This window comes from Saccoglossus kowalevskii, chromosome 3, assembly GCF_978046115.1.
Source record: "Saccoglossus kowalevskii chromosome 3, keSacKowa6.1, whole genome shotgun sequence".
Lineage (NCBI taxonomy): Eukaryota > Metazoa > Hemichordata > Enteropneusta > Harrimaniidae > Saccoglossus > Saccoglossus kowalevskii.
In genome coordinates this window covers 23,890,625-23,903,999 of record NC_140643.1, presented here as the reverse complement: position 1 = coordinate 23,903,999, position 13,375 = coordinate 23,890,625, and the positions used below count along the sequence as shown (strand labels likewise).

At 35.1% G+C, this 13,375-nt stretch overlaps 2 protein-coding genes across 2 annotated transcripts; one reads left to right on the top strand and one right to left on the bottom strand.

Annotated features, from left to right (window-relative positions):
- Positions 1-880: 880 nt before the first annotated feature.
- On the bottom strand, positions 881-8,090 carry LOC100376061 (HAUS augmin-like complex subunit 7). The gene is made up of 10 exons (XM_002734599.2): positions 8,002-8,090; positions 6,000-6,106; positions 5,440-5,516; positions 5,008-5,069; positions 4,753-4,871; positions 4,028-4,201; positions 3,687-3,777; positions 2,233-2,442; positions 1,354-1,438; positions 881-1,148 (listed from the first exon to the last, which is right to left on the bottom strand). The coding sequence occupies exons 1-10, from the start codon at positions 8,065-8,067 to the stop codon at positions 1,072-1,074; spliced, it is 1,068 nt and encodes a 355-aa protein (XP_002734645.1). The 5' UTR covers positions 8,068-8,090; the 3' UTR covers positions 881-1,071.
- A 277-nt stretch (positions 8,091-8,367) lies between these two features.
- LOC100376669 (NADH dehydrogenase [ubiquinone] 1 alpha subcomplex subunit 12-like) lies at positions 8,368-12,032 on the top strand. Its single transcript, XM_002734603.4, has 4 exons — positions 8,368-8,529; positions 9,316-9,398; positions 11,269-11,341; positions 11,633-12,032. The coding sequence occupies exons 1-4, from the start codon at positions 8,435-8,437 to the stop codon at positions 11,808-11,810; spliced, it is 429 nt and encodes a 142-aa protein (XP_002734649.1). The 5' UTR covers positions 8,368-8,434; the 3' UTR covers positions 11,811-12,032.
- Positions 12,033-13,375: the final 1,343 nt, after the last annotated feature.

The window sequence follows — 13,375 nt, the reverse complement described above, 5'->3', positions numbered from 1 at the left end:
CAGCAGCTACGGTATTCAAATACTGTAGAATACTTTATTTTCACTTGGAATTTATTTTCGCTATTTTCGCTGAAGGGATGATTCCGTGAAAATAAAATCCAGCGAATATACTTTTTTTCCTATATTTCACATTAAACTCATCAAAAATCAGTGAAAATAAATTCCATACAAAACGCCCAAAAAGCCTTTTCAGCGAAAATTAATTCCAGCGAAAATAAAGTATTCCACAGTAGCTGAACATAACTGAAAAGTTTCTTAGAATCGATTGTGACTGGGTTTTCAGCATCTTAGTGTGCCATCATGCCATTAAATCCAATGCAGGATTTTTCTGTTCAACAATCCGGATTATATGTATATTACAAAGTCAATATTCAATGTAAAGCATTTCCATTAAAATTATCTGAGATGCACACCAGACAATTCAGTTTCTAATTATGTTTATAAGACTATTTTACTTGTATTACCACTGTGCACAAGCAAGCATCATTATGTACTTCCTAGGTTAACGGTAGTTGTGTTTAGTGCGGCCCCAAAGTATACTACTATTAAACAGCAATGCACGACAGGATTAATGTAGTGAAGACAGATGATAAACTACGCAATACATCATCTGAAGAATGCTGTAATCTTCACAAAATTAAAAAAAAGCTTTCAACTGAGTTTTGTCAAAAATTTTAAGTATTTCACAACCCCTGGTGTACAAACATAGCATCTTTTACCAACATGTTTGGTGTGGCGAATAAAACCAGTGGGCTAAAAGCTTCTACCCATAATCACACTCTTACTAAAGATGTTTTCGCTTATACCAGCATATAAATGGACAATTATAACAGTATGCTTCTGGGGGTACATTTAACTGAATTGAAAACAGTACACAATATTCTTGTATATTTAGCATCTGGGAAATTTATTGAAATATGAATGGTTGTCAAATTATTGGATGGTTTGAGATGTTGCTCTTAGTTGACTAAGGCATCCCACTGGCTAGCAAGAGAGGGGTACATTCTGCAGCCATTCTTATTATGGGATACCCTTGTAAGTAGGTACCAGTGGTCACTCTCTCCTATATCTTCAGTACCTCTTTTCCTGTTGACTGCTGGATAAATCATTTAAAATCTGAACACACTCCTTGAAACGATCAATCATTTCTGAAAAATAAAAAAATAAAATCTCGGTTGTTTACTGAAACCATTATTAATTTCAACAATTTTAGAGTGACCATTATAAACTCTGTATCCATTTCACCAGCTCCCTCCATTTATGAAAATATGGGTTTGTTCTACCATAGAAAACAAGGGTTATGGTTTTGAGTGAGAACAAGTTTTAATAAATATATTGAATAATAATATTTACCAGCTTCTTGTGGGATGTCCACATCCTTCTGTGATTTCAAAATACTGTTAACTGATGTCTTTATCATGGAGAAACTTTGTAAGGTCTAAAAATAACAGTATCATGAAATCAATAATTAAAATATTTACAGGCAACTCATAGTTAATTAATAGAAGGCTTACTGTATGACCATCGTCCGAATCGCGCGGTCCTGTATCTTAGAACTATAGGCCTCTACACGATACCGTGCGGAATCGCATAGGCTAATTGCATATCTTAAGCAGTGAGATCTGATTAGGCGCGCCTCGAAACAAGCTTGGACGTACTAAATTATAAAACAAAATTCCACTTCCTGTTTTTGTCGCTATGAAGACATCCTTCCCACACAAAACTGCGTCGATTGCCTGTACCTGATGAGGCTTGAGGGCACCAACACCAAAAACTTTCGCAATTTTATCATCACAAATATCACGATTTTGTTTAGAATGAAACGCAAAAGAGGGATTTGTAACACGCAAACTGATTGGACAATGATTAGCCGCAACTGACTACTAGGGGCGCTGTTAGAATAAGCATATTTGATGGTCGTTCTGCCAAGGTCTGTTTAGAGGCTTGGCCGAATAAACTTGGACCTTGGCTAGCGAAGATGCGATATGATAGGCTTTGTGATTTCCACTAAAATATTATTTTTGTATAAATAGGATCTTCACTTAAACTGCAGTACTTTTTTTCAGTATACACATGTACAAAAAAAAATCAGTCATTGAGAATAATAGCCTTGCAAAATCCAAATGTGCCTTAGTAGCATCTATGAACACCACATACACCTCACTATGTGAAAGATGAGTACTGATACTAGTTAACAACATTTGGTAAAAAGTAACAAACACTTGTACATACTTGCATAAAGTTCTGAAGAAGTGTATAAACTCGTTTAAATGAGACCCCAATATCACTTAAAATGGGCGGTGATCGGCCACACCACGGTCTCATCTCGTTCTCAAATGTGAAGGTGAATCCAGTTACTAGCTGTGCCAGCTCAGATGACACCAATTCGGTAGTTTTTATGACTTTCTTGACAACGCTTTCATCGTATTCAGGACATGCATGCTGAAGGTGAAGAATAATTTGAGATTAATACTACGAAAAATGAATACTTAGATCATTAGAACAGTAGTTTTCTACATCTAAGGTGGATGTTCTCATTACCTTTTCAAGACTAAAACCTGACTGTTTCACACAATTATCTTAATAATTTCTCTATTTAATTTTCTAATTCCTGTCTCTGTTGCAACACACACAAAAATGTTATATTAGAGGATGTGTATACATTGTAGCAGGGATTTTTTTAAACAAGGGAACAGGGGCACAGCGCCCTCATGCCATGGCCATGCACCCCTCACTAGGGGAGCAGATCCTCTGGCAACCATAAAATTCTGATTAACCAGGGATCACATGTAGCTGCAGTCTTCAACTGTGACCTGTCTGATGGTAATTTTGGCCCCAAGGAAGCCATAGAGTGCTCCATTTTAACTCCACACCCTGGTAGGGAGAACCCTATCTCCCTCACTTAGTGGCGCCGCAGTGCTCCCTCTTGCAGTTTTTTTCTAGAAATAACTCTATTATAGGTACCATTATGTTAAGCGTGTAGAGCAGATTGACATTTTATTTGACACTGAATGCTAGTATTGTGTTGAACAATGAATAAAGGATTATTGGCTTTATAAAGTTAAACAGTGAGATTATTCCTAAAAATTTATTAGCATCTGGCAACATTTACAAAAATATATGATGAACTGAAGTTGCAAACGCTGGGAATATTTACAGTGCATCTTTGCATTAGAATATAGTCAAGACTACTGGTATATAGGTTTTTTATTCCACCTTTTTATTTCTAATTTGCTAAATCAAGCTGATATACATAGTTTTTATTGATATTAGTATTTAATAGGATTATGCTATTTTCAGTTTGTGTAAACATTCAATGATCTGACACATGTAGATAACCAAAGATTTGACTCATTTCTGAATTAGTAATGCCTGCATTTAGTGCCAGTAAATATATTACAGTCCCAAAACCTGGATACAACCATAGGACTAATTTCAAAGTGAAATTTAAAAAAAAAACCTATGTTTTACATTTTTGTTCTGAATGAAAACAAGACTTTATATCACAAGAGAATTTTAGGTCACATGTATGGGGGCATACCAATGATGTAGACAAATCTGATGGTTTAAAGAGAATTCCAGGCTACATGTATAGCCAACAATTACTTGTATGGCATACTAACGATGTAGGCAAATCTGATGATTAAAAGCAGAATAAAATAAAACCATTCATTTCTAAAACTTACAAGTTCTTTTAAATGTGCAGTTGATCTGATCAACTGTTTAGCCAGCTCTTCTGAAAGACATTCTAACTTGTATGTCTGGGGAAGCTCGTATCTAAGCAATAGAAAATGAAAACATCAAAATGATGAACAGTGTTTTAAAGGGTAAAACAATTTGCTTTGAATTATTGGAAGCACACACTTTAAATCAAAAATAGAATTTATTGAAAGCTGGAACATTATATGGAACATTACGACTTATTTTAACCATAGACACATCTCTGTCAATAATGCAGCAAATACAGTGGACTTTAAATAACTGATTTGAACTGAATAAAGCTCAATTATTTTCCCTGACTACAAACCTTTGATCTGGTCCATATCCTAGTTCCTTCATGGACGTTCTCATGTTTTTCGTTAGATCTGGAGGCAGTAATGAAGTTTTAACGGAAAACAATGCATTCATATTTTCTTGTCTGACAATGGTTTCCAGAAGATTACAGTCATGGTTCACTTGCTCGGGCAAACTCACTGATTCACTGGAAAAAGGGAAATATAATTAGGGTTACGAATCACTGAGTTATTGAGAATAAAACATGATTATGCAGACAAAAATTACTGGTAACGACAGTATCAAGCATGGCAAACATTTGTTATTGATTTAATATGCCTACCGGTAAATAAGCACATACAATTATATTTTTGTTCAGGTCAACCAAGCAGTCTGATATGTATTTGATCGCTTTCCATGGTATGCAATGCTGTTAAAACATTTAAGAATGAGGCTGGTGTGCAAAACAGACATCTTGGTTTACATAGGCCTCTATTGATGTGTATTAGTTACTCTGAAATACTTTATTTTTGCTGAAAAGACTTTTTGGGTGTTTTGTATGGAATTTATTTTCACTGATTTTTGACAAGTTTAATATAAAACATAGGAAAAAAAAATGTATATTCGCTGGATTTTATTTTCACAGAATCATTCCTTCAGCGAAAATAGCGAAAATTAATTCCAAGCGAAAATAAAGTATTTTACAGTAGTCAGTTACATGTATTAGTACCGGTACTTATAGAAATGACAGTATCTTACTCGATTAGACCAGGGCTACTCATTGCCCTCTTGGACACATCTTCAGATGTCTCTGATATATATACCATATCTATTAACTGATCTATGAAGTCAATCTGTTTGGACTTGGATGTATTACCCTTCAGGATAACAAAAAACAGAGCCATCAGTATGCAAAACTCCTGCACATCTATATCAGAATTTCATTATAATTTATACCATATTGAAACATTACACACAAATTTGTTGTTTTTCTAGTGCCTACTTAATACTTACCCGTACAAGTTCAACATCATTTGGATTACATAGACCTAATATTGATGACACATACAGCAATCCTAAAAAGAAGAATAAAACGTATTAAACAGAGTGGAAGGTTGTAAGCTTGGGAGGTGTACGCCCCCGCTTTAACATTCTGTGCTGTGGACTTGTTGTGAAAATATGCAGAATACAATTCACTGGATATTACACAATGCTTGTAATTTTTCACACATATGTTTGTTGACCAGAAGTCATATAATAGAGAGAGGCAAAGAGAAGAGAAGAGAAACATCACCTAAGAAATAAACACACTTGGAGCATAGCTGTGACACTGGTTACTAAGAATAACTTTCGCCATCTTTGTTTTCATACTCACAAATATTGTACTTTGTGGAACAATACAACGGTAGCAAAGATGTCAGGGATGATCAAGAAATAAAGACTTACTTTGTAATCTGGAATCTATTTTAGTATCTGATGGTATGCACTGAGAATCGAAAAGTTCAGTGAGGTGTGGATCAAATCTGCAACAAAATGATTACAAAATTCTTGTAAAACTAACACTTGCACTTACTTACAGCAGGTCTATATAGTTTAATTGTTATAATTCTATATATATATGATATTTCACATTGCAATTTTCTGGAATTATGTTTTTGAAGAAGTTCAAGTCAAATTGAAGAATATATGTCTTGATTGTCATACTTAGATATTTATGATTACTGAATAGAAACAAAAAAAATTATGTGGTGTCAGTGGACAACTTTTCATGATCGAAGAGTTTAAAAAGTCATGCAAAATGGTACAAATTTCCATTTTTACACTGATCTCCAAGACGAGGGGGGGGGGATTATTCATTTAAGCACACATATCTCCTGCCTATCTACATTTCCTAACTGCATAATAATATCATTAATTTTTGTCCATGCATGTTCAAGTATAACCAAACTCCAATAGTACCAACACTGACCCCAGCAGCCAATGTTTGTGGTTAAAAAATACCTTACCTACTAAAAAGCCACTGCAGCAATCTGATGCGTTGCTCACCAGGTGTGAATATATGTTCCATAATCCATGAATCATCGACATCTTCAACAAATGGACAATTCACTTCCTACAAATGAAATAAATAATAACAATAAAATGTAAGAACCTACCGACTTTTTCCAAAAAAAAAAAAAAAAATATTTTAGAGGATAAAAATATTGAACACCGGAAATTACTAAGTTTGATCTAAGTAACCATTGAGAATTGAAACAGGGCACTATACTCAATTGCCAGCAATGAAGGGGCATGTCTTTCTCTGTAACACAAATCAGATAGAAGGTGAACAACACATTGTGATGTCTTGCCCTGTCTATGCATGCACACAAAAACATTCTATTTACGTAATCAAGAAAAATATCCACAAATTTCAATACAATAAACCATGATGACAAGTTCAGATTTATCTTGAGCACTTGAGCAATGTATCCCTGTCAATTTCTTTAGGCCAATATTTGCGAATCTGTTTTGAGTCTAGACAGCCTGCCCTAGGTATTGATGTCACTTATTAATATGCTTTCAAAATTCTTGGAATTTCTTCTGATATTTTCATTTTTTATTGATTATTTTTTTTCCTGTTTTCCTAATCATTAGCTGTTGATTCATAATTTCTTGTGTGAGTTGTGACAGTATTCAGTTATTGTGATGGTATTTTTATTTTTTTCTGATACATTTGGGTGACCTAAAGTTGTTATTTTTGGATATTGAAAGAGCTACATGTATGGTGACATCAGTCGGCCATGTAATTATAGTCCTTGTTTGATTATCACGAAGACTAATTGATGTCACAAGAAGAGCTACATGTATGGACCTAAAGTTGCCTAATCATATACATGGCCAACACTGTTTCCTACCCACTGCAACCACAGCTCGGTTGGATGAGTTTATTACTGGTATACGCAGCATGTAGATTGATTTAATATACAATCAGTAGTAGCTTGTTAATATCATGCGGTTCCATTTGGGTTATGAAATTAGTGTTATTGATATACTAGTAACATATAGGTATTTTAATGATCAAAGAAAGCAGCTTTAAAAAATTGAAAACAAATCTTTATACATGTATAACAGGACCAGGAAGCCATTTCCATTTCACACGTACTGTGCACATTTGGACGACAAAGTTTTCCATTAAACTTCCAACTCACGTTTGTGCAAATCTAATATATATATTATCAGAGGTACATTACTTGGGGCATGGAGGTAAAAAGAGATTTTACCTTCATGCTTGGGGTTTGCAACTACGGTGACATGATAGCAAGATCCTGTTTCAATCTCGCTCTCGCATAAGCGGCCCAACTCAGAAAAATGCGAATGCGCATGCCCAAGGTAACTAGGATACTGGGATGTCTGGGTGGATCAAAATAGCTGCTCTTGTTATAACTGATTACGATAACTATATTTTCTGTACATTTTTGATGTATTACATTTTTTCACTATGAATGTGGTAATACGTGTTTTATTGTTTTATTACAAACCGCCTATGTCATGTTAGAAGGTAGTAGCATCAGTCTCACTAGCTGTGGAATCATAGCCGTATGTTGCCGACCGCATTATTTACGTGACTGACTCTGGCCGGCCCATAACAACAAAATTAAAAAAAGACGTCCAAATGAAATTGTTAGGGCGAAATTCGATTGTAGGTCGCACCAAAGAGCTACGGAACCGCAGCTACAGTCTCACCATCTACGAGATGAGACTTGAATGGGATCTTGGCATGATGTCACCATACAGTACTATGCGCGTTGCAAACCCCAAGTAATGTTCCTCTGATATTATATGTTGTACAGTATCATAGGAAATTAAAAAAATGTTCAGATCATTGCCTGGTGTGGACGGTGTATCGTGTTTGAACATGCTTTACAATTTGCTCCAAATCTAGAGACGTTCTTAATAAATTGTCTGTTCTTACTCGTCCTGGTTGTGGCAATTTAATTTTGCTCAACATAGAATTTGAAAGCTTACCTCCAGACGAGATCTGAAAGACTGGGAAATTGCCACGAACTTCTCTCTTCTTGAAATGGCCGCCATTTGTTATGATTTGTAGTTCATCTAAACGAAAACGAGGTCGGACTCACCTTTGACCTAAACGACTATGGCATTATAATTAGATTCTAATACATATTGGTAATTTAATCGTTTAAATCAAATATATTTAAAACAAATTTTCTAATTATAATGGCGTTCAATTTGTGTCGTATAAAATATTATACCCAAATAATATAGCTGACCATGTATTAACATTGTAAAGTTTTCGGGCTGGTATAAGCTTACACAGAACGGTGTCTTTAGTATCCGTAATGAATCTTTTGTACGAATTCGAATCTAACGTAACTGAATTCGTCTGACCTCTGTGTCTCGGTTTACGTGCTAAAAGTGTTGAGGCAGCTCTCACAAAATGCCGCTAATCACGTATATGCGCCAGTGTTTGAAAGCATGGAGAGTTATTCAACAAAACGGAGGCATAGGTGGTTCATGCTGGAAAATTCTGAGGTAAACTGATACGGAAATATACTGAATTCATTATATTTCCACATTGAAGTTTTGTGAACATGGTGGCGTCGACATACAGTATTCAACTGGCAACAGATTCTTTCATGGCCAGTTTCTCCTATAATATCAAACATAAGTATAATGTGATTAGAAAACAAGAGTAACTGTTAATTTAAGCAGTTTAACATTTTATTTTCTCAATGTGAAGCACGCCCCCGGTGCCTTTACTCATCATAAAATCGGGGGGGGGGGGGGGTTAATATCACGCAGTCCTCTGATGACGTGTTGTTGTTTATGTCAAAGGCGGTCGATATTGTATACTGTACTTGGTTGCTGAAGTCAATACATAGATGTCTATGGGGCAGAATGAATATATTCTGATAGTACAGAGCCTTGTCTTTGCTCAAAATAATGAGAATCAGTTTGATGATGAAAATTTGCAAGCATATATAATTAAATATATTCATCAGCACTTTAAAACCTGCAGTGCAGGTGTATGATCTGACAGAAACGAGCATTTAGTAGGGTTAGGGTTGATCATTGAATCTCTATCATTTTGTGTTTGAATTGAAACAATGTATTTATGCCGCCATGATGGAACCCACAACACACCATAACCCACAACACTATGACTGACAATTTAAGGTCTTAATATAAGGCATGTTGCGAAGATGAGGTGAGCCTTGTTTTTCACTTGTCATGTGTGAATTAAGTAATATGTGCAGGACTCTGATTTTGGTAAAAATCTTATAAATAATTATTTATATTTTTCCTCTTGTTTTCTAGAGGAGTTGATCTCAGAGCCGGTACTTTAGTTGGTATTGACAAGTATGGGAATAAATATTTTAAAAATGACAACTACTTTGTAGGTTAGTATACATCTCGTATCACACTTTTTTCTTTATACATGACACAGGAGAAGTGTGCCCTCTATTCCAACATGGCATGCCACTGACGCACAGAGATTTGCTGTGACATAACTAATTGTGTTTATTCACTGATGACTCGATTCGATTTGGGGGATTATATTTTGACACCAGATTTCTACAAAATCAGCCCTGTTTAAGGGCACACTGCACAGGAGACAATTTTTAATATCAGTATGAACCAACGCCAAAAATAACAGAATTTTTTTTTCTAATTTATATAATGCTTATCAAGATAAATGATGATTCTACAAAAAAACATTAAACAAGATAGGAAACTATATCTCTGAAAAATGAAAAAACTCTGTTGTTTGTATAAATTTATCACTATCATAATCCAGGGTTTTTCTAGAAAAAAACTGCAAGAGGGAGCACTGCAATTCAGCCGCGCCACCAAGTGGGGGAGATAGGGTTATCTCTACCAGGGTGTGGAGTTAAATTATATTATACCAGTGTATCACTGCCATCAATGCATCATTGTGATTGGTTGGCAGTGGTTAAATAAAATAAAATTGTACAACCTACAATTTTTGCATGCTATTCTTTGCGACATGTTTTCGTTGTCTGCAACATAGACATGGCCAAGTATCATGTTCGGGAGCTGTCAGAGCAAGATTTTCTTGCAGAAACCAAAGAATTCGTCCAGATGGAGAGAAAGAAACGCTTTGCCAATGTTAACAAAATTGACCTTGACGATTTCGAAACACAGGCTAAAATGTATGCTACCGACGGCGAAAATTGTCTCGTTGCAGTATTTCAAAATGTATTTGTCCAAAATGTTTCAGAGGCCCCGTGTAAATGTAACACGCACACAGTCTGGTATTCATGAAAATAAATTGGGATCTATGATGAAAGAGATTTCGATAGCAGCAAATTTGTTGACAATTCATACACATCATTATGTAAGGACAACTGCATGCTCTGTGTTAGATTCGGCAGGAGTTGAAACCAGACACATTATGTATTTCACGGCACATAAAAACAAAGCTAGTGTTCGGTCTTACACCAACAAACTCACAAATAATCAGAGTCAAGGAATGTCCAGTATCCTTTCTCGCAGTTTTTAGGTATAAAAACAAATCCTCTGATAGAGAAGTGACCGCAGCGATCGAAGCGGGCGTTTCCAACAACGTCATCCGTACCCATGAAAACACAGGCATAGTAGCGACCAACTCCCGCAGAATCTGGCACCGCTTCTATGTTTAATACCCACAATCAAAGTACACATGTAGCATCTGCTTTGTTTCATAAATGCACCTTTAGTGGACTAATTAGTGGACACAAAATAGATAATTCGACAATGATAATAAGTCCATAGTACATGTTTTCAAAAATGGTGCACAGTGCGCGCTGCTGGTAATGTTCTGCTGATGATAATTTATTCACAGCTATTCATATGTAAATTAAGCGTTGAGCTTGTGCAGTTTATTCATGTTTATACCTTCATTGTTTTATTCAATTTCTAATTATTTGCTAGTTTCTTGCGTTGTAGAAATAAACTTCCTTTGATTGTGATGATATCTAAACTTGCTGTTCTGTGCGTTTCTGTGTACTAAGCGCGAGTGTGTGATAAGAGATTAAATACTGGTTCCAAGGCCCATTTCATCTGATCACTGTGTCGACCAGCAGATGCCCATTACACGTCGTTCGAAAATGACTCTTTTTTTTATTTTGTAAAAAGGTCGAGAGTGCCGAAAATGCTACAGAAATGAAGTTGATATATTATAATAGCAATAAACCACTCCATATATGCACAAGCTTTGACTTGCATGTACATCATGCATTCTTACTCTGTTTTTGAAATTAATTGTAGCTCGAAATAGGTGGGTGGAGTACAGCCCAACTAGATACTGGGACTTTGATGGCAGCCAAATTCCTCCAGAATGGTAAGTAGTTTAACTTATTATAAATATTCATCCATACTAAATACGTAATGTGATGCTTATTTATGTAAATAAGAATATTAATTATAATATTAATAATAATATTAATTATAATATAATATAATATTAATTATAATAATAATTAATGCATACATGCATTAATTTATTATAAATTTATTATTACTTATTATAAATATTCATCCATATTAAATATGTAATGTGATTTATGAGTCTTTACGTAAATAAGCACATTATCATGCATGTTTTTATGTATTTTCTATTTTATATGTTTAGGCATCGTTGGATACATCAAATGACAGATGATCCACCAACGGAAGTACCTCCCGTGCAACGCAAGTTCATCTGGCCACACCATAAGGAAAATTTGTCTGGTACTCCGCAGAGATATGTACCGAGCACTACTACTAGACCCAAAATAGAATCCTGGCAACCACCGGTACCAGCGAAATAAATGAAGATTTGCTTGTTTTTTTTCCTGAAAGACATCTCATATTTGGAGATATATCTGTTATCATGTATCTTAGAGAATGATCATTATTTTATTTCCCGTAGTGGTTTGTAAAATTATTTTTGCGTCAATCTGTTGGAATGTTGTTCTTGCACCCACTTGTGTATATTAGATGAGCCATCAGTGGTCATATGACTTCAATAATAAATCTGCAGTTTATTTAAATTTATGAATTCCCATTATTCTATGAAGGAAATGTTTATAGCACTCGGTTGTTAAGTTGCTTCTCATAAGATGGTATATGATCTGTTCAACTTGAAATTTATGGATATGCAAGTACTAATTAAATGAAGTGCCCATGAATAACCACATATGTATACAGTGATGAGAACTGTTGAGTGAAAATGCTATTTATATTGGAATGCCATATCCCAAATTTTTGGTCCAACATTTCAATTTATTTTGCCATAATTTCTTAGTTAATTTTAGAACAAATGGACATTATTGTCCTTTGCTATAGGTCTTGATCAAAATCTTTGGAAAAAAGGGAAAAAAATGTACTTGTAATGTAAATGCAGTCAAAACTGGACACTGCGATCTTGACACGATAGAAAAAATACAAAAACTCCATTATATAAATGTGTATTTCTCATTCCACTTCCAGTATTTAGAGGTTTCTTGCATGCTTTCCTGGCTGTGCTTAGAATGAACTTTAGGCTTCTAACATGAACCTTCTCTGGGGTCAAGGGTTCTAATTGAACTAATAAACAAGTGTCTATTTCCTGACTTGTTGCCGTCACATGTGATGGTCTATCGGCAGTTTAATGCTAACAACCAGGTGTACTGCTAGGTTGCAGTGCCTCCCGGTACTAGATGGTACTGTTTGTGGAAATAGATCATTTTATGGTAGATTGATACAAAGCTGACATCATCCACCTTGGTGTTGTTAATTTTCCTAAAGTTCCATACCTACAGTACCATTCCTAGATTACTATACAGCACAAATTACAAATTTAAGTCCATAAAGATTATTAGCATCTGTTAGCTTCCAAGTTGCTATACTTAACAAAATAATACTGCAAATGCAATGGGTTTTAGGTACCGGTAGTTTATCTGTAGTCTTATCATGGGCTGTGTGCTGTCACAGCATTATGTGCATTACCTAACTCCTTTTGTATGAGAGGACAATGGGCATATGACCTGTAGACATCGCATCTGTACTTAGTAAGTGCTGACAAAGGTAGCTGAACAAAAACTGTCTTCTATGTACGTTTTAACATATTAGAACAATAGAGGTGAAAAAAACAGTAATATTACAGACATAAATTTTGGTCAATCATTTGTTGAAGTGTGTGAGCTTGACCGACTAAACTCTGGGTTTATACTACTAGTAACTTACTAAAATTATTTTCTAGGAAAACTGAATCTAACTTGATGAAAACAGTTCTCTCAGCACACTTTTCACATTGCTTAAAACATGTATCAAGTCATCAATGAGTTTGTATAACATCAAATGAAAACGACCTGGGCATCATTTAATCTCAAGTTGTTGAATGTGGCCCTTTAAC